Raw genomic sequence first — 24,779 nt, 5'->3', positions numbered from 1 at the left:
TATGTAATATCTGTATAAACAGCCATTCCTGCTTAAACTTAATTGTCTCAGATTAGCAAGTTGGCTAGTTTTAAAATGTACAAATCCTTGACCTGATTGATAGGACTAAAACTAATGATCTCCTTCAAATCAACTTTTTGACCTTAAAGTAAACAGATCAAGGTCACCATCCATACTACCCAATACTGTCCTAAGCGCCACACTAATGTGCCACATATCAAAAACCTATTTCAAAGACTGAAAAGGTTATTTCCCAGACATGATTTTTTAATCAAGTATTTTGACCTTGAGGTCAAATGTCAAGATCATATAAAGATCATGATGATATTTTCTCCATTCTTTCAAGAAGACATAATTCTAACAAATGAAAGAGGGTTTTGATTAGTTACCAATTTGACTATTAACAGTAAATATTTTTGTTAAAAATTTTTGCCTTATGATAATATTATCTCAAAAATATGATGCATGAATGAATGAGGGCAAAATTTAAAGTAAATTTTAAAATGCTACCTGCAACCAAAAAGATACATATGACATGTGATATGGATTATTCGGGACGATGCATACATAACATGCCCCTTAAGTAGAGTCAAGGCCGTTAAAAGAGCCGAAGTCTTGAGAAGTTTGTGATCAAGCTTGCTTTGGATCTAAATTAGTCCAAATCTGAAAAAATAGACCAAATAACTACTGAAGCTTAAAAATCTTATTAAATGTACGCTTTCAACTACAAAAATTGGAATCCTGTCTAGTCACGATTTTATTAGGTTAACAATAATTGAAGTATGGAAAGCAATTATAAACATTTATTAAGGATTGTTTACATTGCACAACTCTTTAAAGTTGTCATGTAAGTTCCTTTGTGTTAAATTGAAATTCGATCCATCATCTTTAATCTCGGCACCCTTGTAGTAAATACTTCTACTAAATGCTTCGCACTTTAAAAGAAATCTTTTAAAAATTAGCTTCATTCCTACTTCATCATTGACAAAATTTGTCCTGCATTAATTTTCATGGATTCATGTTACCGGTAATTTTTTTTAACAAAAACAACCCAATGAGCAACTTTTCATTAAGGACAAAAATATGTCAGCAGAAGAACACTGTCAGGAAAATATTGTGACTCAAAGTTTAATTGATATTATAATGATGGAATAAAATTAACCGACCGTCACATGAAACAAAGTCAGCAGAACAGATTACAACAGATGGAACAACAGATCATTTTATAATAAATGAAAACAGAATGTGTTTGAGACAGAGCATAAAATTTGGGTTCTAACCTTTTTCTGGTTTGGTGATGATGACTTTTTGTCAAATGATAGAGAATATGTTTTGTGACCTTGTTCTTGACCTTAGACCGCCTAGTTCAAAAAATTACTGTGGTCTTGCTCTTTATAGCAGCCTTCTCAGGCAAAATAGTAAATGTTAATCTGATGGATAAAAAATATATAGATAGGAACAAAAATCCTTAAATCAATAGAGTTCTATGCATTATCAAACCTTGTTTGGTTAAGATGTTGTTTATAAATCAAACAATTTTGTCTAAAAAATGAAATGTTGGAAATTACACAAAATATCAAGTAAAAACTCTTCTTTTCAATGCCCTAACTAGAACTTAAAATATTGAAGGTTAGATTGCATCAAAAACTATAAGATGTACAAGTAAAACTTTCAGTTTCATTTCATACTAAGTATAGGTCAAAATTTTCTAGTTTGGATTTCCCAATTACAACACATTTTTATGTGTGCATTCCTAATCACTGATGCACATTTTAACAAATGCCGAAGCCCTAAATAATCATCACTACACTTATTTTGATGGAACAAGTGTCATGTGACATTATACTGATTCTGAAAAAAATCTGGTACAAGGTTAACCAAAGGTCCTTGAAATTTTTATTTGACCTGAATAAGTCCCTTTCTTGTACCAAGATTTGTTTACTTATCTACATAATGACTCGAGTCACCAAATTTGAACAATAATCTTAAGCACTTATAAAAATATATTATTGTTAACATCAATTGTTGATTTATCAAATCTTTTCTTTATTCTAAACCTAACATACTCAATACAAAATAGAACCTATTTGCTAAAGCTCATTTGTCGAAAAATGTAATTGTGCAAACAATTTACGATCATTTTTCGCCAGAGTGGCTACATTCTGAAGTAATTTATTTATCTTTCAAATAATTTAATATTTTCATAGCTGTTCCATCAAATTTTTAAAATGGACGTTTTTAAACGGTAATTTCAGTATTAAATAACTTTTAAATTTAGGTATCGTATTTTGTCATTTCGTTCCTACTTATCGAAGATGACAAGTGTAAACCTGAAACTGTTTCTCCGTAAGGAAACAGGATATGTAACTGTTTCATTATATCCCTGTTCAGAAATGTAGACTGTTACCAATATTGGGTGACAGGCTGATTTAATAACATAACATACAGGTGGTGAAATTCAAACAATTACCTTAACTGTTGGATATTTATCTTTTATGCATTTGTAATGCACACCAATTTACATGTACATTATCACAAAGTTTAAATATCATATAATTTCCCAATGGAGAATACAGCATTGTAACACTTCATTATACTACAAATATATGACAAAATGTTTTACTTTAAACTGTAGTACATTTCATTTAAATTTGCAAATGTCTACATATAAAATTAGGTATGAAACTTACTTCTCTATAGGAAGTCATAAACATTTTATAATGGCACATTATTAGGCAGAAATATCATTTCAAAGTAAATTACAATAACATCCAAATTTGACACAATTATCAGAGAATGTGAGTCAAAACTTTTCAAAGTACCCGGTAAACAAGAAAGTGTCCCCAGTACACGAATGCCCCACTCGCACTATCATTTTCTATGTTCAGTGGACCGTGAAATTGGGGTAAACCCTCTAATTTTGCATTAAAATTAAAAAGATCATATCATAAGGAACATGTATACTAAGTTTGAAGTCGATTGGATTTCAACTTCATCAAAAACTACCTTGGCCAAAAACTTTAACCTGAAGCGGGACAGACGGACGAACGAACGGACGAACGAACAGACGGACGAACGCACAGACCAGAAAACATAATGCCCCTCTACTATCGTAGGTGGGGCATAAAAATATTTGTGAGGTACACTGATTTGAAAGAGTTCTTAGACTTGGAGGATATGAGGATCTTACAACAAAAACTCAAAAAAATCCCTGTATGTCAAAATACTAAAAAATTGATTGATTGGTGTTAAACACCCCTTACAGCACTTTTGTGCTATTTCATGGCAGTTTGTTTTTATTGATGGAAGAAGCCAAAGTTCTTGGAGAGAACCACTGACATTCGGTAGGAAAACTGAACATCCTAGTCAATTAAGTTTGGAGTCTAGCACACCTGCCACAAATCAATAAAACATGAATGGTATACACTTATGAGACAGCAACCCAATGAAAAAAATAACTAAAAGACATCAAGCAGTCATAAAAAGAAGACAGGTATCTTTACAACAGGTCAAGCTCTTCATTTTCCAGAGTCTAATGAAATTATGAACAAATGCAACAGAAACTATCTAACGTCTGCCATAAACACCAAATTCACTGTGACATACATTTAACTGGCGAGGAATGTTGAAAAAATGTTCTACAATTCAACCTGGGACCATTTGCTATTAAAACACATACCATTGTAAACTGATTATATAATAATAGGACTTGTCAAAAACTCAAGCTTCTAAAAATATCTTATTTTTCTGACACTTACCGAACTGTTTACAAACCTAATAAATATATAAGTTTTCAGCTGCCATAAATGGTATAAAATAAACACATTGATCAAGGTTTACCTTCTTTTTCTGTTGTGGGTCTTTCTGGTTGTGATTTTTGACATGTTTGCGTAGTGAACTAGGATCTGTGTAACGTTTGTTGCATCCTGGCACTGAACAAGCATAGGGTTTCTGTAACGATAAAAGTAAATACTTCAAAATTTTAAAACCTCATTTAAATAAACAATCATGTTTCAAGTTCATGTGAACTTGGTGTAGTTTTTCTGTAGAGATCCAAACACTAATTATAGTGTTATAGATTTCGAAAATTATTGAGAAAATTTTATTATTGTGAAAAATGTGATGGATTAGGTTTCACCAAAAAACAAAAATTTGCATTCCAGATTTTAATAGTTATTTAAATAGACCATTTACTGAAATTGCAATACATTTAATTAATCTCTGATTTCAACAAAATTATCTAAAGTATGAAAGCTTATAAGGTCATAAATTTGTTTTCATTTCTTTTTGTTTTTACAAATACTTAATGTCCTTGGACCATAATTTCAAAATAATTGAAGTTACATTTAATCACATTTAAAAATTGTACTTCTGACGCCAAAAACATCTTTTATGATGTGCATGTTAGATTATAAAACATAAACAGACCAATCTTCCAGTAGGATTCATTCTTAAACAGCCTTGTGGGTTAACCATTACAACATAGAATCACCTTAAATGAACTTGTATGCATACATTATATTGTATACTATATGAAATTATAGTTTTTTATAGAATGTTTGAAATTTGTTCAAGTTATGGTCATAACATCTGAAACAAAAAATATTTTTTTTAACTGGCTCTAAACCAGTTCCCCTTTTAAATTTTTTTATAGGAAAGACAGCTGTTTTCACTTCAAGTTTTGAAATCTTGCCAAGTGTTAAATGTTAAAGTTTCTCATTATACTCTATACTATGTAATTTTTCAAAAACAGTCAATATCTTAATACAAAGTATCAAAGAGAATAAGTTTTTCCGCTTTTTAATAACATTTATTGACTTAAGTTATGTTTTTGGAAATTGACAAATAAGATTTTTTTAACAATACAACACTTTTTCCTTAGATTAAGCTTTTGAGCTTTGTATGTAATACCTTTAACATGAAAAGTAAATATTATCGCCAAGCAACTAGATATCTAAATATAAATTAATGTTTGCTCATTGAAAAAATCAAATAGCACTAAATAAATGTTCGTTATGACCATGCATATATCTTGTAAACTAGGTGACGTAAGATCAAAATCATAATAGAAGTAAGATAAACCTAATACATGTCGGCTTTCATTAAAAGTCTTTTTTAATAAATTCTAACTTCATGCAATGTTAAAACCTAAGGACTTGTGTAAATTTACTTCCAATAGCTTGACAAACAATAAAATTAAACAAATATGTTAAGAAAAATAATTCTATATATACAAATTGAAATGAGAAATTTATATTTTGGTGTCAATAGAGGATTTATTTCATGAACATACTATCTAATTTGATCTGTTCAATATACATGTATGTCAGAATGAAAATTGATATGGGGTAAGGTCAATGAGACAGGGACAGCAATATGCAAATCATAACCTTGCACAAAATAGACCAGGTCAAACCAAGGTCAAACGAATACCTAGGTCATTTGTAAATGTTGTCAACAGTCAACATTGATGTTGACCAGATACTGAACTTTTCGACAAAAAGACCCCCTTTTGTGGAGGTGAAAATATATCTAATCAAAATTTTAAAATTGTCTCCCCTTTTTGCAAGAATATTTGCATTGCATTCTAATCTTCAAAATTGCTGATAACAGCATTACAGTAACTCCTTTATGTTACAAAATTCTTTTTCAGGTTCTGATTACTGAATGGACTCTTTTAAAGACATGTTTGGTAAAACTTAAGTTGAATGACATTATATGCAAAGATGGGGCTAAACAAAAATAACTTGATGAAATAAATCTGAAATTCCAGAGCAAATGAACTCCATGTATGACACAGATCGTTTTTCAATCAACACCATTTGATAATTTCACAATACACAATTCTATTCCAGTGACATATAATATTACACTATACATGAAATATTCTAACAGGTCAAATGCACAAATATTATACAAAGGGCACCCTTAAATATTTTACACCAAACTAATTAGATTTGTCATTTTTTATAGTATAAGGCGTGTTTAGAGTACGGTTTTTCCCTATTCATCTACAAGCGCAGCAATTAACCTTGGGGTACTTTTTTCTATTACGAATACTTGTTTCCTTTAAATAAAACACTTATTATCTCAAGTCTTTAAAGACTTAGCTACCCTCAATCCTTATTTGTTAGTATATTGTTAGTATTAATAAGTATTTAATAATCATCTCTTAAACAGACAATGATCCCACGTACGGACAAGACGGAACAGGTTTTTTAATTGTTTATTAAAAGAGGATCAAGGGTGAAACCTGTCAAGCTGATATGAAATAGCCAAAATATTGTCCCAGCTTGATCGGTATTGAGGAATACTTAAGATAAAGATTATTATTGAATTTTAATAAAGATATCAGATTCCATTTAGCACTACAATTTAAAAGGTCAAGGACAGAGAGGTTCCACGTGATTCTGTGAAGTTCATTTACCGTTTATATTTAGTACTGAAACTGATTACTTAAACAATTTTTACATGATAATGCATATATAAATTGAACTTTAATGAATAAACAAATTTTTCCTGTATCTTATTATTTTCTGTTTAGTTGCTAATGTTTTATTTCAAATCTTTTTCGTATTTTTAAAAATATTATTTTTCAGCATTATTCTAATTTTTTTTATTTTTTTCACAAAATTTAATGCTTAAATTTTAATTAAAAATTCTTTGCTTCATCAAGAAGCGTTTTCCATCCTTAGTGTTTATTATAATATTTTATTCACCATGTTCATATATGATGCATCAAAAACAAAAAATTTTCAACTTTCAAAAAAATTCTGCAATTTAGACTTTCAGCATTGACAGTGTCATAATGATTTAATGGATTCAATTCCAGCAACATTTGAATAATTGATAGACAAAATAAACAGCATTGCAGTTAAATTACTTGTCATAAAACATAAATTGGATTATTATACCTGTTAAATGTAAATAGAATTATATGCTTTAATTTCAAATGACATAATTAAAACTTGCTGTTCTCTAAACACTATCATTTACATGCAAGTTGTCATTTTCTAAAAATCAATCTAAAAATATTTTTATATTGAAGAATTATTGAAACCAGAAACTTTTAAGATTATATGTTTTCACTGAGATGTTTTTTGAAGGATTGCATTAGACATGTGATATTTTTGTACATGTTCAGTTCAGCAAAAATAAAAACATTTTTTAAAAGACAACAGAACTACCGGTACATGAAATTATAAATCTTATACTTGTTTATTTTTTGGACATTGAAGATGTAAATGCTTCAACTTCGCCTACTTATTAACAAAAAAGAGAGAATGTACGTCAAAGAAAAGGATGATAGGGTACTCATTGTTTACATTTTTCTTACTACCAAGAAATATTCAGGTGTCTGAGCGTGCATTATTGTAGAAGTGAGATTCAATCTCACAGAATACCGCGAGACATGAATCTTTATTAGTTTGATGTCCTTGAATGACATATATAAAATTTGTAAAACTGATCAAGAATTAGTAAAAGCCTAGGACACTTCCTTTACCAATTTATAACTATTAATAAAGAGTACATTTTAGTTCCCTTTTGATTTTGTAATGATAAAATAAGTAACAAGTCTATGCTTTTCTTGTTATCAAAGATTAAAAGACAGATAAAATTTGAAATAAAATGTTTTGAATTTTTTTTTTTCAAATTTCTAATGTTTAAATAAATGTTATTAAGAACATGCCATATCTTATCATGACTCTGCAAAGCAATACTCAATAGCCCCATATGTCAAGGATAAAAAAATTAATGTAAACATTTCTTGTTCTGAGAAAAGGTACTATTAAGGGAGTATTCAGTGTACCACACCGTTTAAAATTACAAAACATCCAATTTATGGAATTTTTCAATTTTTCAAATCAAATGAATTTAAATTGATCAAAAAAAGTTAAAATTCTCGTTATGATCATAATTATCAAGTTATGATGGAAATCATATATGGCCCATTACCACAAAATCACAAGGTGTCTGAATCATAACAGTGCAACATTTGGTATTGCAAAAAAGTTCCAACCACAAATATTTGATGACACAGGATTATACATCCTCACTTTTGTGTAAATAATGTTTAATGTTAAAGGCGACTTTAAAAAAAATAAAAAATTGTAACTCTTTTATCTATTTATACATGCAACTTTGATTCAGATCATTTACATAATATTTGTGCATAAAAATCATTATGTTTTTGCATGCAGCTTTTGATTACATTTGCATGCATTCATTTTAAGGTAAACACAGGTAAATAATACTTATTTATTTATTCAACTATTTACAAGTACTACTCCTGTAAGTCTTAATCCCCTACCCACCAACAAGAAATTGTAAAGAAATTATGTCATGTATCCTCAAAAATGGATGAATATTTTTATAAACTGAGTCTACTGTATTGCTTGTTTTTTTTAAAGAATTTTGTTTTTAGTAAAGGTCAATAACTTACCGTATCCAGATGAGTTCGTTGATGTTTGGCTCTGTCAGAAGAATTACTGAATGCTTTAGTACAGCCTGCATGTGTACATAAATATGGCCTCTCCCCAGTATGAGATCTCAAGTGAATCTTTAGGTTCTCAAGACGTGAAAATGCCTTATCACAACCTTCAAACTGAAAAATAAATTGTACCTATTTAATATAAATTGTACATCTATTGTAAAGTTTTGCTATTTCTGTTATAACATAACATAAAAGTCCATAATTTTTATCTGGCATACTTAACTTAATACACTTATGACTATGTAGATACCATTGGTTCTATATTGATAGCACTTGTGACTATGAAAATACCATGAATTGGTTCTATATTGATAACACTTATGACTATGTAGATACCATGAGTTGGTTCTATATTGTTGGTACTTATGACTATGTAGATACTATGAATTGGTTCTATATTGATAACACTTATGACTATGTAGATACCATGAATTGGTTCTATATTGATAACACTTATGACTATGTAGATACCATATTGATAACACTTATGACTATGTAGATACCATGAATTGGTTCTATATTGTTGGCATTTATGACTATGTAGATACCATGAATTGGTTCTATATTGTTGGCACTTATGACTATGTAGATACCATGAATTGGTTCTATATTGATAACACTTATGACTATGTAGATACCATGAATTGGTTCTATATTGATAGCACTTATGACTAAGTAGATAACATTGATTCTAAGCAAATAACACTTATGACTTAGTAGATACCATTAATTGATTCTAACTTGATGACACTTATGACTTATGACTAAGTAGATAACATTGATTCTAAGCAAATAACACTTATGACTTAGTAGATACCATTAATTGTTTCTAACTTGATGACACTTATGACTAAGTAGATAACATTGATTCTAAGAAAATAATACTCATGACTAAGAAGATACCAGTAATTGTTTCTAACTTGATGACACTTATGACTAAGTAGATAACATTGATTCTAAACAAATAACACTCATGACTAAGTAGATACCATTAATTATTTCTCACTTAATAGTACTTGTGACGACTTAAAATAAGTTATTAACGTTCATCATATTTTTATTAACAGCACTTATGACGGGGAACTAGGAAGGTAACTTTAATATCTGCCTGACGAACATGTACAGCACTAAACATGATTTTGTGTACATGTATTCTCATACAGCTTTAAGTGACTGCTTACCCCTCCGGAGCACCTGAGATCACCCCTAGTTTTTTGGTTTTTTCATTTTTAGCCATGGCGTTGTCAGTTTGTTTTCGATTTCTGAGTTTGACTGTCCCTTTGGTATCTTTTGTCACTCTTTTAAAACAGAGGTGGGTCTTACCAGTGTAAATTTGTCCCAAAATTTTTCTATTGTTGTCCAGGTCTATTCTGGTAACAGAACATCTATTTTTTTTCTCTTGTAGTAATACATGATATACTTTATTCACAAAACTTAAATCCTATTTGAAATGTTGATTCAATATATATGTAATAAATGGTTGGTGTTGTACTGTCCATTTTTTTTTCTAAATTTCTGTAATCCTTTTCCTAGATTATTAAGTTTTTAACTTAGCCTTGAATAAAAATTAGAAAAAAAAATACAAAGAATTTAAAAAAAAAATCAAAAGCCTTTTTTTGTTCATGTTACTTCCTACTGTGGAGTTTTTTCTCAACACGTTACCAAAATGTACTTTTGTAAATTTGTTTCATAACCATCCCGTACAATAACATATATTGACATTGATCATGACTTCATATAAATTCAAGGATTCGGTGAATTTGATATATTGTGTTTACCTCAGTACACTGCCATGATCTTGATTTGATTTAAGTCTTGATACTGGTGTCATTCAGGGCAATACCAAAGATTTTTTTACATCATTATCACAAAATACATGTTATTTAAATGATCAAATCATTTTGAACTAATTGTCGTTAGCGATTAAATTGACAGATTGAAAACTCTATTCATAACTCGTTCATTTTTTAAGATGGCTGATAGGGCTTATTGTTTAAAAATTATTTACGGATTCTCGATAAACAAACAACTATTTAATATCGAGATGACTGCATTTCAGATACCAATTGACAGCTTGCAATTAGTAGTTATTTTATGCCACTGTTTTCAAATTATGCTCTCTTTCATTAGGTTTAAAAACATCTATTATACTGAACCTTATAGAGTCATTTGAAAACGATTCAGGGGCGGATCTAGCCATATTAAAAAGGGGGTTTCCTAACCAACGACAAAGGGTGGGTTCCAACTCCATGTCCCCATTCAAATAGATATAGGAAGATGTGGTGTGAGTGCCAATGAGACAACTCTCCATCCAAATAACAATTTATAAAAGTAAACCATTATAGGTCAATGTACGGCCTTCAACACAGAGACTTGCATTGTTTGTCAAAAAAAAATGAGGGGTTCCAACCCCCAGAACCCCCCTTCCTGGATCCACAACTGTCATAAATAATATAAAGTGGGTATAATTACTCTATCAAAGAGTAAATTTACAAAAAATATTACATGTGTCTCCACAAAAGACAATAATATGGCAACAACTAATGACTTTCTTAAATCGGGCTTTCTCTAATTTTTGTGCTATTTTCACATTTCCTGACCGGTGTGAGAAAAATATTTCTCCTCACTAGTGAAAAATCTGTTCTCGGCAAATGATTAGTCGAAATTTGATTATGACATCTAAATGTTTTGTTTTCTTCTGAATTTTCCTATTGTGACGTCATGAAAAAAGTTAAATTTTAGTTATTTAAAGAGCTCGGCAAGCCTCGCGCTTTAAATAATAAAATTTAACTGTCTCGAGTGGAGAAATATCGTAATACACTTGTTGCAGTGTAGGAATCTATATTTCTTGACATTTTTTACTTGTATTGAACAATTATAAATTTTGGTAGATATCAATATACAAAATAATAACTAAACAAAAATGAATTTAGTAAAAATGATTTTTTAAAGATTATTCTACAATAAAACACAGAACTTATAATCTTCTTTTCTTTTCAAATATATATATGCCATGTTTCTAATTCTTATAATATCTCAATTATCATGTAATCAATAGAAAAAGAAATCACGCCCAAGTTATTATGACCAATTTTGAAAAAAATTATTTAACCGTTAACAAAAAATATCTATTTAAATCATTGTGCATACTATAGAAATTAACTGTAGCATGGATAAAGCATTTCTTTCATTGAATAAAAGATATATTTTTCCACAATTATGATTCTTTTGAATGTTTTTAATGTCAACATGCCTGTATGGTTGAAAAGTTTCAATTATCTATTTACTTGTTGATCTCTTATTTTTTGTTTAACTGCGTTGCATGATCAGATCTTTAAAATAAAACCAAAAGTAAAAAGTAAATTCTCTTAAAATTTTAATTCTGGATTTTTTTCAATACTATTTATAATTCTTCAAAAACTTAGTAAATTCCATATTCATAAAAAAAAAATTAAAAAAAAATTTAAGTCTTCTCTGATCCGGATCCATCGATTAATAAATATTACTACATGTATTCTTTGGTTTTCTTAATAATCAGATCTACATTAAACAATAGGACTAAGTTTTATCCAGTTAAAAAAAAGATGTAGAAACTGTCCTATAGAATAACTCCTTTGTTCATACAGTTTTCTGACCTTTCATTACCTTTTTTATTATGAAAAGCTCTGAACAGAAGATTTAACAAATTCTTCTTAAAACAACTTGATAAAGGCATAAAAAAGGTCAAATAAGACCACTTCTCAGAAATTCTAAAATGTCCATACATTATATATTTTAGGAAAGTGCTACTAGTTAGATGTACAAAACTTACCTTTCTCTTGCTTACATCTTATAAACAGAAACACAAAGTAATGGTACTTAAATAAAACTATTAAAGAAAAGTACTGAAGGAAGTATAAATTGCTGTTCATTGATTGTTTTGTATAACATCCAGTGGCAAATATTACAGACATATCAGGACAAAATCTTTGGTTTGACCCTGTTGTGGATTGAACCCACAATTTCCTGCACTTGAAGCAAGCATGCCATAATGAAATGAAAATGTAAGGCAGAATAGAAAACTGCATAACTTAATACAAAACAATATTAGTAAGTAGATACAATCTTTCAAACAAGAAAAATACTTACAGTACATTTATTTGGTTTTTCCCCTGAATGTACACGCATGTGTATAAGTAATTTGTATCTGGCATTAAAAGGTTTATATCGCCTTTGACAACCAGCCCAAAAACATGTGAAGTCTTCTCCTTTTCGCTGATCAATATGGGCTTTTTCTAAATGACGTACAAGTTCATCTTGTTCTTTGAAAATTTGATTACAGTCGATCCAGCGACATATATTTTGTTTCTCACCATTTTCATCAAGATCTCCATCGTCGACATTATTGTTCTGATAGTTTTGATCATTAATCATATTATTATTGTTTATAACATTGTTTGTATTATTACTATCAACATGAGGTTGAGGAATGTTCTGAGGGAAATTCTGTTGCTGTTGTAGAGGTAATGATGGCCTCTGATTTTGCGTCTGCATCATTTGCTGTTGTTGTGGCTGCATAGGGTTTTGACCTTGGATAATAGCCTGGTCATAAGATGGAGGGGGTCTCATTGACATATTTCCTCCCATACTTGTTGGAATGTTATGTTGCTGTTGTGGTCCCATGGACATGAAATTGTTGAATTGTGGGGCTCCATATGTTTGCATATCACTGAAAGCCTTCTGTTCAACCATTGGAATATCGCTCTGTTGTACAACTATCTGATTGCTGACAATATCGGAAAACATGTCAGACAAATTCTCATGTAATCCAAATTCTGGTTCTCTCTTGAAAGAACCACCACTATGTAGTGACATTCTCTGTCTAGAATTACCGGAATGACCGGAATGAGTTGTTGATGAGCCACATCTGTGCATCTTGCTTGCAATGGCATGTCCAAAGTTGCCATGGTGATTTATTGGCTGTGGGGAAGCACTGGTTGAAGAGCTACGTGAGCCATTAATATAGGCTACAAGTGATGTTGGTGACGTTCTAATCAAAGAATATAAGTCAACACCATCAGGCCCAATTGGTGAGATTGATAATGCTCTTTTCTGTCCATGTGTTCTCACAGCTGAGTGCCGTGGACTTGATGTGTATAATGAATTTGACGGAGACGAATCCATGTTTTGGAATGGGGACAGGGAACAAGTTGCACTTCCTGTAACACCGTGGGAAAATTCACTTCCAGATACAGATCCATTGGAATTGTTACTATGGCCATTAGTGTTGCCATGGTGATTATGTCCATTGTGAACCTGTGGTAGTGGTTTATATGGATTCCACTCTTGCTTGACTGGGAAGGGTTCCAGAAAAACATGTTCTTTTTCATTATTCAATGGTGTCTGTGCTCGATCTGTTTGTCTCGGAGTCTGTGGTCCATTGCGTGGTGTACAGCTAATACTAGAGATGTCGCTTGGTGTAGGCGTGGCATTTTCCATTCTACTTGTAGGGCGTAGAAGAGTGTTGTTTTGATTGTTTGTTGTGTTGAATGCGTTGACATTGTGGCTGAAATTTCCTCCATCTCTGTTTCGGGGATTCAAACTAAAGCACATAGGTCCAAGATTACTGCCATTCAAGTCTGTAAATAGATATAGATAGAATGATTAATTTCACTCAAACATTTAAAGAAGAAACATACGGATTAGTCAAAATGTTTTTTTTTTTCTTTTGCTGCATATCATCACAACAAAAGTATATTTTTGGACACCTAAACATAAATTATGGCAACTAAAATTTAAGCTTTAATGTTTGTACTTTGTTCTACCTTACCCGTAATTATAAACTTGTTTTATAAACTTGGTAATGAATTATGAGTCAGTATGTTATTACTGTAAATTCAGAAATTATTGCGTACATTTATTATTGCGATTATGTCATTATAGTTTAATATGCGATTTTAATTTTTGCGATATTGAGAAAAATCCTATTATTGTTATATTCTAAATTTCAAAGCGAGTTTAAGTTATTGCGATTTTAACCCTGTCGCAATTTTCACAATAATAAAAACATCGCAATAATTTTTGAATTTACAGTAAGTCAATATTGTAATAGGTGCATGGACAGGTAGTTCCAACTAAAAATATGCAAGTAAAGCTTGTTGTACACTTCTCTATGGGTGGGTAATATTTTTTTCAAAGCTGTTCCCCACCAAAGCCTTTTGTAGAGGGTCTTGTTTATTTTTTTAGACTCCATCTATTCTGAGACTGATAAAATATATATATTTTATTTATTTATAGAGAACGGTGTTAAAACCTTATCTCTACTGACCTGAGACTTCTAAGACCCAAGGTTAATTGTACAAATAAGTTAATTTTGAAACATTCCTATATAGACACTGTGGTAACTTTGATGTGAAGTTTTATCAGAAATCTCTATTCTATTTTTTACTATGTAAACATTAACCTTATACCATTGAAAATAATTGAATAAATAAGCTTGTTTCAGGAAATCTATATTGATCGGACACCTGATATTAACACATGCACTGATAAAGTGCAGTCATACCTGATACAAAAATTTATACATTTTTTTCTTTTTTTTTTCATCAGGTCTTTACATTGCTGTATGAACATCGTCAAAGAACAACTTTAAATGGTCTGTGAATAGTTTCACAAAGTTTATTTCAATATAACTTACAATCAATTTTTAGTTGTAAGATTTATAGTGAACAGAGCCACTGATGCAGAATATGAATTTTAAAATAATTCCTTACTAATTGATAACAATTTCAGCATTTCTCTTATCCATTTTGTTTTCGTTAAGCTTTTTTTTTCTTTATTTTTAATACACGGTATATTGTATCACCAACAAGGATGTCTATTCAGGGTCATAATGACATTGAGAAATATTGTTTTCTCTTCCCTTTAAGTACTATTACCATAATAAGCGGAAATACTGTAATTATGTCACTGAACCTTTTTTTTTATAAAGGAAAAGTGACTTGCCTGACAAACGTATAGGATCAATTCTGAGAAAGCTATGACAGGATCACTTTATTTCCAAATAATAGCTTATTGATTAGAAAATTAAGTCTCTTTATGATCTGACAGTCCATTAAAAAAATATGTTTAAGATGGATGGCAATTTTATAGAATACGACTTTTTATTTAGGTTGTGTTCAGTTTCCTGTTTGTTTATTTTTTTAAATTTGTTTCAAAAGTCCTGTTTTTTGTTTTATGTACCTTTTTGTTTCAAAAATTCCAATAGGGAACTTATATAACATTATTGTAGTAATTGACCATTATTTAAGACTGTTCAGCCACTAGCCTTCTTCAGTTACTTTATTTCCTTCTTAACTACATGGTAGAGTAAGACATTTTACTTTCACAATCATTAAGATGTTGTTTGGTTTGGTTGCTGTTGTTGCTGTTTTTATCATGAATCTTATGAATTTATTTAAATGAAAATGCATAGTTGATATTTCTAGTCACTGAATTGTGATATTGAGTAGTGCCCTAGAACTCAGAGTGTCTCCTTGGACAAGACAGTGACTTTGTTTTTATAATTGTCACTGTTGCTATTCATATTTTCCATTTTTTTATGACGCCATTGTTTAATAAACAATACAAAATAGATATTAATATTGTTTGATTTCCACAATATGGTACAGTTCTAAAGATGAAAGATATTTATTAAAATAATAAAAGTATCTATTACGTGTAAGTTTAATAAACTTTGACACTTTAGTATCTATCTGCTTAGTACCAAATAATACTGAATAAATAACTTTCAACAGGAGAGGCTAAATATGACAACTATTATGAGTATCATAAATTTATTTTTAATTTTCTGTTTCTAAATCTGTAATTTAATAAATTGTTCATTTCAACAATAGTTTAATTGAATTTGACAGTACATGTACTTTATAAAAATTCTTAACAAATCGGAAGAATGACTTGGTACCGATACCCCTTGTGTGATTTGAAACCTATATATATGCTCTTGAAATAGACCATGAGACCCATTAAATGCCATAACTAATATGTCAACTGGTCAATATTTTCTTTTAAGACATATTTTTGATGATACAAACTGGTTTGAACTTAAAACATGTCCCTCAAATATAATCCTAGCAAACAAAAATAGAATAAACATCAATTTGAACGGCACAGTTTGTTCACTTCTGTCAAAGAATTAAAAGAAGTAAACATTCAATTTTAAATTTGTACACAGAAAAATTCAAATTAATTAACAACAGATTTAAAATTGATAAAAACAACTTGACCTGGACAATGAAAGAAATTTCGCAGGAGTGTTTCTAGATAGAACTGGTACTTAAAACACTTATATGATCTAGTTTTAATGTTGACTCTGACTTTGGAATAAATACGTTGAAACAGAAAATTTGATTATTTAAAGGCTACCTTTTACAGTGGAATCAGAATCTGATTTGCTTTTAATTTATTATCTCCCTTTTAAAATGAGACGGATTTCATCTTTCATGCAAATTATCATGTACTTTTAAATTTACAAAAATAGGTATTGCACAATGGCTAAATACCATTATAAAATTCCTACTTAAAATGATAAATTGCTAAATTATCCATGATGTATATTTTTCTATTTTCCAATATTAATTCAGATTCATCTAGCAAGTCCTTTTGATAAAGTTTATATTACATAAGATCTTGAATCTTTTGATCTTTTTTTTATCCATTATGCTCGGAAATTAATTTAAAAAATGATCTAACTGATATGATACAAATGTATCAACACAAATGTGAAGTTTGTTAAAGTCTGAACGTGTTTTTCAAGGGAGATTTGTAGGAAAATTAAACTTCAACGAGAATCAGCTTATGTAAATCTTACCCAACAAACTTAAATTTAAATCAAATGTTCAAACAGTATATATATACATAAGCTTTCAGCACATATCCACGCCAAAGCGCTTAAAGTTTGAAGGAATGGTAGATGATTCCCGTAAGACATATATCATTTGTTTCAAAGTGAAAATAAGTTTTTCTATTTTTTTTAAAAACACCAAATAAAATGTTATTTGCATATATACTCATATTGTCAAAGATCAACTTTTATCAATTCTCGAAGCCAACAAAAGGTTGAATTGTGATTGATAGCATGATTGCTCTGAGCCAATAAGATATGCTACAAATCTATTCATGACACCTCTAAGTCTGTTAGGAATTTTCATCTCTACAAAAAGGTGTTCATTATCTTCAATTATTGAAAGAAGGAAGAAAATAATCTGACCAAGGACAAGAAGTACAGAGCAATATTATAACACTAGGACAACTTGTCATACACGTACTCAGAAAATCGATATAAAAAAGATTTACGATGGCAGTCTGCTAAAATCAATATAACAAATCAGATTGTTCAAAGCAGAGCCTTTTAACAGGTAATTCACCTTACAAGGCAATTAAACAATGTTCGTCAGAATAATTACAGCTTCCTTAGTTGGTAACTGTTTTAAAATGCAATCCACAACTTCTATTCTAAATGAGAACATTTTATATTCTGTTAGTCTTCTCTGATTAAAGGGTCTCTAGTAAAAACAATGAATATTACACTTAACCTTAACTGGCTATAAAGCCCTCGCACTGAAGGTACTAGGCAAGAAATTTCTCCTTTCATCTGTCATGATCACCTGGTTGTTGTTAATGAAGTAAGGGGCTAGCTAAAGCCAGCCCTAGGGTGCAGGATTTTTTCACTGTGTTGAAGACCCTTTGGTGGCTTTTGGGGCTGTTTTAACCCCTTGTGTTGGGTTGTTGTCTCTTTTTCATATTCCCTATTTCCATTCTCAATTCTATTGACTAGTCCAATAATCCATATTTCAGTTGTATTATCATTTGTCTTTATACTTTGAATGATTTTTGTTTAATAAATATTCAAGGGACATAACTGAACTACTATCAAAAGAAGAAGTTACTCATATTCACTTTCAAATATGCCATTAATCATTTCAAAATTCAACAAGTTTTGTAAATACAAATGTAGTTTTACTCTTCTATACGGCTTTGAACCTATGACAACCATTTACAGTTTTAACTTCATTTCACAGATGTTCTTGCACTCTGAATTTCATATTTTACCTTCTAAATTCATAACTATGATATATTTAGACTAAGAATTACCTGATTTAAGCTGTCTCTGATTATTAAAGAAGCTGCCTGTTGGACATGATTTGCGAGAGGTGGAAAACATGTGCGTAGTGCCATTTTGAGTAGGTTTTCCAGAGTTGATGACATTTCTGTTGGAAGATAGTGCTGGTAATGCTATACTAGTTTTGTCTTGCTGTAGATTTAAAGCTGGAACAGGAGTATTACTGTTAGAAGAAGGAACAGGTGTGTCGGCTTGGATAGTTAGTCTAGGTATATTCGTCCCTTTAGGAGGGCCCATCTGACCACTGTTATTCAAACCATTCATTGTTCTGAAAATATACAATTAGTCTATTAATATATATAAATTTGGTTTTTTGCCTTTTTTCATATTGTTTGGGGAAGAGTACTGTTCAAAACTGTAGCTGGATTGGTGCATTGTAGAAGTCATTGCTATTAAAAGTGCTTTGGACTGGTACCTATTCAGCAATCAGGAAGTACTATCAGCTGAGTACTATTAAATTTTATGTCTTGAAATTATTTCTTTGTAGTATTTTGGAAAATTTCAAAAGTCAGATTAACTATTTAACCCTGTTTCATTCATCTGTGTATTAAGTCTTGACAGTCATTAAAATGATACTAAGATACAGAAAAAGGCTTTAGACCCATTTAAACCAATGGGCCTAAAAAATCAATATGGAACCTGAAGACAAATTGACTCCTCAAGTCTGTCTGAGTATGAGCATTAAATCACTGTAAACCAACTCCTTTGAGATATTTGTTTTCGTGAGATTCAAAGTAGAAAAATAACATGATTATAAATCTTGGGGAACATGTCAAACTAGCAGAAAACTGGTTCCTTAACAAATCATCAACATAAACTTCAGCATAGTTGGCTAGAAACGGATAAACGTAAAATAAATAGTATAAGTGAAAACATGTTGAAAACAATAGTGAATGAACATGAAAATTTGCACATGCAATCAAATTTTCAATCTATAAACAACAGATTCATACTACTATAAATCCAAAATAACTTAACTTTATATATAGTTTGTAACAACATATATAAGACATAAAACTAGCTTGGGTTTGTCTACACTTATCATCACTATTAATCATTGACGAAGACATCTCTAGGCAGGTTTAATAATAAATTAAATAAATATTTAAAGCGATTTAAGTTTAAAATCAATTTATAACAAAACGTTTCTAATGTGATCTATTTTCACATGAGTTCTTACGTCATAGCGCAAATCTTTGTTTACAGCTTTCAAAAATACTTTCATGGAAGAGAAGGCATTTGATATTGTATGTACATTATGAACAGAAATATAAATTAACACCATAATGCACAATGCACCCACATAGATATATTACATTCACTTCATTTGAAGGCTTGTAGATAGTTGTCTCTTTGGCACATCTATTAATTTTGATATCAGCCTGTTTTTCCTTTTATACCAAGTCTTGCATATATCCAATACAGTTTAACATATGAGGTCCTTCTCGCTTAATAATAACACACAATTCATCAAACCTGTTTAAAGCCAGGAATTTGTCAAAGTTTTTGCCTTTTTTTACAAATATGGCATTTTTATTTATGTTATCTAGCTTGCACTAAAATGAAAATTTCTCCATTAAAACTTTATTTGTTACAGTTAAACTTTTCAGGTTCAAATAGTTCACTTTTATATAAGACATTGTTTCCAATTTCAGATTTGTTTGCAATAGGAAGCAACTGCAAGGAAAGACAACTGTATCCCAGTCTTTCCAAAGCAAGTGTAAAATAGCATGGTGAATTGTGTGGGATTTGAGACTGAGATTGATTTTGACTTCATAAGTACATTACACATTTATGGTGGGGTCCCAAGGGTGGAATCACCCTTGTTTTATGACGCTCATTTCATTTGAATGGGAACACTCGGTTGGAACTCCTTCTTTTTCCTGGGTTGGAACCCCCCCCATTTAAAAATGTCTGATCAGCTTAATCAAGGACTATTTGTCAACATGTGTCTTCACTTATATTTGGTTTTATATATATGTAAAAGTGCAAAAAGGAGAAGTTTTAGTCTGAGGAAATTCAAGTAAATAAAATATCAACTATTAACAGATACACTACAAAGACCTACAGTGGCAGATCCAGAAAATTGAACAAAGTAGGGCCCACTCACTGCCTAAGAGGAGCCCCTCTCCAAAAATGCTTCAGTAATTCCCTAATTAATCACCAAATTTTTTTAACAAAAAAGGGGGGCTCTGGGCCCCCTGGAAAACCCTCTAAATCCACCTCTGACATACATAATCATTCAAATAATTATATACAATGAATTGTTGGGTTATAAGACAGTTTCATAAAAATATATATGCTTAAACTTGATCGATCTCTGTGTGGGTAGTAGACGTTTCAAGGAATGTGAACTCTTTTGCATATGAGCTCAGTATAAATATCAAGATATTAACTGAGAAAGATTTGTTGTTTGGGGGATTTTTTCTTTTTTGTTTAGTCATGAGATCCATGTATGAAGCAATCATTCATACTTTTATTTACACTGTAGAAAGGCTAAGATAACATCCTATAATCGCAGTACATAGATAGGAAACTAAGGAAAAATCATCGATTTTTGTAAGAAACGCTTAATCATTGAAAACTTTTAAAGACAATTTACTACAGTTTATTGAAAAAATATCAGCTGACATGTAATTGACATTTATAAACATGAAACTGACACTTGACAGGCCACAGTTTATATATGGTAACATTCACAGTTATTTCCCTTTGTTGTGGGTCAAATCTACAAAAAGATTCCAAGGTTACTGAGTTTTTTTATACAATTCAAGGTATCACTTTAATTGATGTTGCTTCATTCTATTTTTTAGTCAAAATAAACAATCTAATTATTAAATAAATGGTCTGGTCATAAAAATTGAATTAATTTTGATACTGTCAGACAATGAAGCTCAGGCCTAATGCAGTCATAAAACTTTGGAATCAGTTTTTTGTACTCATACTCCAAAATCAACCAATCAAATCGTTGGATTTCATGTTTCAAGCATGATTTTTGTGCTCTGAGCACTGAGCCAAGTTTTATGACTTCAACCCCAGGTCTAAAGCAAATTTTAATAGTCTTAAAGCAACTATGCAGAACATTCAGAATAGCCTTCAATTTGTTGTCAATTTTGAACCAATATTTATGATGTCGATTTTTTCAAAAATAAAATGTGACAGTTTTATGAACAGCTAAGTAGGGCAAACATTGACTTCTGGGCGTCATTAAACATCCTTTATAACAAAGTGAAAACCTGGTATATAAAGAAAACACCTACATTTACAATACATTTTATTGTCAAGAAAATCCTACGATTTAAATATAGTATCACTAATACATATTTAGGTATTTAGTAAGTACTTATTTCTCGGGATTAGACACTATAAAAGTTTAATCCTTGTATAAATCCGAACTCAGACAATACACAACAGTTGATTTTTTCTCTTGTCTTGACATATATTTTGCACTTTATATTTTAACAATGTAACAATGAAGATTTGCCAAAATTTATACTTATTGTAGACTTCGTTATCTATTAAATAGCGCTGATTTAAAGCGTGTGAATCATATGATTTGACACTAAAATTTGCACCATGTTTTAATATTATGCCAATTTAATAAAGTTTCAAAATTTCATGTCATCAACTATGATTAGATTTTTCATATAAAAACTAATTGTAAGCCATGATATAAAGTTATTAAAATATAAAATGTTTGGATGGCTAGCTATGAATTAAATACTGTCAGTAGGGTATTGTTCTTGTGTGAATGAGACTGCTTCTATACTCCTACATGCAATATAATATTATATAATTCTGCTTAAACAGTTCACATTGGTACCAAAAAAGTTACATACAAGTACATATTATATGAGGGTAGGAATGCCCTTTACCGTAAGGCATCAAACAGTCATTTTCGTCTACCCTTAATGTCATACTGGTTAAATTTTTAGTGATTAGTGAAAATTTCTTATCATGATTCCTCGGAGGACTCAAAAAATTATCCTTACAGTTATTTTTGAAAAAAATTTAACATGATTCCTCAAAATCAGTTGATTTTTTTATCAGCTAAAAGAAAAAGTACATTTTATGGTCATGCATCAAAAATTACTGTTTATATGTCATTGGTAAGAATTTTTACCGTTATTCGTCATGAAGGTTCCCACATTACGACCCTTATATATTCCAATCTGATTAAATACTATTCCATGGTGAAATCTTTGCTAACAAGAAACTGTTACAAAACAGAAAGTAGAACAAGTCATGTTAGATCCTTGTAATTGATGCGAGGAAACAGGATAAATATTTTAATTGCTTACTTCCCAATATAATTCCAGGTATGCATAACAAATCTCAAGAAATTGAAGTTTTTTTACTAAAGACCCTTAAACAATGACAGCAATTAACTCATTATTTTTAACTGATGAAAATTTAGTGAAAGGTATGTCGAGAACAGTGGTTTACTTTCAAGGTAGTTTTGGGATATATACCAGTACCAGTGAACGAAAAATGAAAGGGACTTTTTTGTTACCAAAATGTACTTTAAATCACGCTTTTTTTTTAACAAATATAATAGTAAGTATAGGTCACAGAGTTTGTTTTCAAGCTACAGGGGGTCCAAAGTTGACACATTTTGTAAGGATTATATACATGTAAAGAAAAATATTATGTGAATAGAAAGAAAACTAAATCAGAGAATTTTGTAAATGTGACAAGATTGCTCTTAAAAAATGTTTCAGAAAAGCAATAGAATAAATCTTGTTTCCGTTTCTTGCTACATAACAAAAGAGATATATCAGGGTTTCCGCTGGCGGTCGCCATTTTCGCAATTTGCGAAAAAATAATAATTGTGGCGATAAAAATTCGTCATTTGCGAAAGAATTTGGCGAAAGAAATATATAGAACGATTTATTTTCCTCCATCTTGTTTATTTACTTTTTTCGAATTTCATGTGATAAAAGCTTTTGTTTTGTAGTAAAAACCACTTCTTAGTACAAAAGGGAACATCAGTATTTTTCTTTTAAGAAACTTTCCCTACGAACTATACTGGTATTATATAATCAAAACATGTCCATTAATTTTGTTATATTCCAGGACTTATATCTTCTTTATTATTAAAAGTATAGTGGCCAAATCATTTAGAAAAGTTGTTTAAAATACAAAGAATATTTTTCCCTTTTAAGTTAAAAAAAAATCTGTCGTTTTAAAGTAAATGTTTAGTGTTTATTCATTAAAATGTTAACTCTAAAATAAGTTTGAGAGCATAATCATAGACACAATGGGGCAAAATCATCTTATTTAAGGGAGCGGGGGGGGGGGTTAGAAAAAAAGGTAAATTTTAAACGAAAAATATAGTTATGTTACTTGGCGAAAAAAATAATAAAGTGGCGAAAATATATTGTTTTGGCGAAAGAGGTGGCGAAAAAAATAATTGACCCAGGGGAAACCCTGGATATATTTTCTGAACATTCCTTAATAAAACCAAATATCCAAGTTATCTCCCATTTTCAAGCAAAAATTTTCAAACATTTAGTCTTTTTCAAAACTGTTCTGACTTATAAATTTTTTTTATTATCACGAGATTAAATTGCATAGATTTTTTCATTTAAATGAATAGTTTCTCCAAAGACTTGAATATCTGTACAAAATTTATTTCCTGTTTTACAAATCTGGAACATTCATTTACTGTCATTAGCCATCCAAGATAGCAAAAGATTCCCAAAATACCATAATGCCATTTATAGAAAGTCAAATGAGGACATTGATTACTGTGCATTAGCTAGCAATAATGAATTTGAAGGTCATTAACTAATATTTATTAATAAATGTTTTCAAAAGCACATTTTACACGCATTCTGCATAAAAAAAACAATGGCAGGGGCATGAAAACAACACACAACTCGTCTTAATTGTCTTCAAGAATTTTAAAAGCAATCCAGCTCTTCAAGAGCATCCTAAATCTGCCACAGACTTTGTAATGGGTTGTTTAATAAATTTTTAGTTTTCTATGTTTTGCGGACTTGTTGGTCTTTTGGGTTGTACTTTCCATGACTTATCATTTTCTCTTAGACTTATGAGTTTTAATTGTCCCCCTGGAATATTCTGCTTTTTATTCCATCATATTATACGATTTTATTATATTTC

General features: G+C 30.2%; 1 protein-coding gene across 2 annotated transcripts in view; it reads right to left on the bottom strand.

Annotated features, from left to right (window-relative positions):
* Window positions 1–24,779, bottom strand: part of LOC139511772 (zinc finger protein GLIS3-like) — a 44,095-nt gene that overhangs the window by 9,716 nt on the left and 9,600 nt on the right. For both annotated transcript variants that reach the window (XM_071298827.1, XM_071298836.1), the window contains exons 2-5: window positions 18,626–18,921; window positions 12,623–14,112; window positions 8,444–8,605; window positions 3,841–3,951 (exon numbers count right to left, since the gene is read on the bottom strand). In XM_071298827.1, the coding sequence (XP_071154928.1) occupies window positions 3,841–3,951; window positions 8,444–8,605; window positions 12,623–14,112; window positions 18,626–18,917 (2,055 nt within the window). In that variant the 5' untranslated portion in view covers window positions 18,918–18,921. The remainder of the gene's footprint in view (window positions 1–3,840; window positions 3,952–8,443; window positions 8,606–12,622; window positions 14,113–18,625; window positions 18,922–24,779) is intronic.

This window comes from Mytilus edulis, chromosome 1 (genome assembly GCF_963676685.1).
Source record: "Mytilus edulis chromosome 1, xbMytEdul2.2, whole genome shotgun sequence".
NCBI lineage: Eukaryota > Metazoa > Mollusca > Bivalvia > Mytilida > Mytilidae > Mytilus > Mytilus edulis.
Note: the sequence above shows the minus strand (reverse complement) of the source record. Positions and strands in the feature narration are given on the sequence as shown.